General features: G+C 61.0%; 1 protein-coding gene across 1 annotated transcript in view; it reads right to left on the reverse strand.

Moving 5' to 3' along the window:
* Positions 1-1,120, reverse strand: part of EMX1 (empty spiracles homeobox 1) — a 19,079-nt gene that overhangs the window by 13,792 nt on the left and 4,167 nt on the right. The window contains exon 2 of the mRNA XM_005867825.2: positions 970-1,116. Coding sequence (XP_005867887.1) covers positions 970-1,116 — 147 coding nt within the window. The remainder of the gene's footprint in view (positions 1-969; positions 1,117-1,120) is intronic.

Below are 1,120 nucleotides of genomic sequence, written 5' to 3' on the forward strand. Positions count from 1 at the left end.
GGAGGAGGAGGAGGAGGAGGAGGGGGAGGAGGAGGAGGAGAAAAGAAAGAGAGAAAGAAAGAAAAGGAAAAAAAAACTCCAACAAATTCAAGGAAGAAAACGAACTCCAACAAATGCAGTTCTCCTTGGGAAAAGTCAGATAATTGAAACATACTTGTGTGTGTGTGTGTGTGTGTGTGTGTGGCCAGTGGGCGAATCTTCATTAGCAAACCCATTGCCCGTAGAAGACCAGGGGGCTGGGACTGCCCACAACCTTACCAGCTTTTTGCCCCCACGCCCTGCCTAGGAGGACCGCCAGTCCCCCACCCCTCCCCCTAGCAGCCTGGTGGGCTCCCAGAGTAGGCAAACGGGAGGAAGCTGGTGTGCTATCGCAAACCTTCCTCACTCTGGGTCCAAGAGGCGCGTGTGACTTGGAGAAGTCGGGCAGAGGTTGCTGAGAAACATCTCAAGGCGGCAGAGAATGCCATACTGAACATTAACTCTCCAGTTTGCCCTGCCCGCGGTCCCTTCTTCCCAAAGACCCGAGGCACGCGGGTGGACCTTGCCCTGCTCGGACGGGCCAGCTGGGGCGGATCCCTGGGAATCGGTGATGGACATGACTGCCGAGTACGGTCCCAGATCCAGCCGGGGCGGAGGGAGGGCGGCGGACACTGAGCTCTCCGGGCTGGGACTGGCTCGGCCAGGAGAGATTAAGACAGGCCGCCGGGAGAGGCTCCAAGGATGCTCCCGGGTTTGGCGTCCAGTCGGCATCATAAGTAGGAAAGCCTAGACATCCTAACCTGGTTCTCCGGGAGGGAACCCAAGGCGGCAGGAGCGTGATGGGTCTGACGCGGCTCTTCTCTTGGCTTGGGAGTCGGCCTCCGAGGACCCGCAGCCTTCTCCAAACAACTTCCGAATAGCCCCGCGCACCCCCGAGCCTTCCCCCGCGCCACTACAGCGCGCTTAGGCGGGCACAGCGTGGGCACTCACCCTGGAAGCGGTGGCCGAAGAAGCGGTTCCGCAGAACCCAGGGGTAGAAGTGCAGAGGGTCCCGGTGCTGGGCGCCGAAGAAGGAGTGCGGGGGCTGCAGTGGGGAGGCGCCCAGCTGGTGCGCCTGGTGCACGGTCAGGGCTGGGTGGGT

The sequence above is a fragment of the Myotis brandtii genome, unplaced genomic scaffold (genome assembly GCF_000412655.1).
Source record: "Myotis brandtii unplaced genomic scaffold, ASM41265v1 scaffold251, whole genome shotgun sequence".
NCBI classification, from domain to species: domain Eukaryota; kingdom Metazoa; phylum Chordata; class Mammalia; order Chiroptera; family Vespertilionidae; genus Myotis; species Myotis brandtii.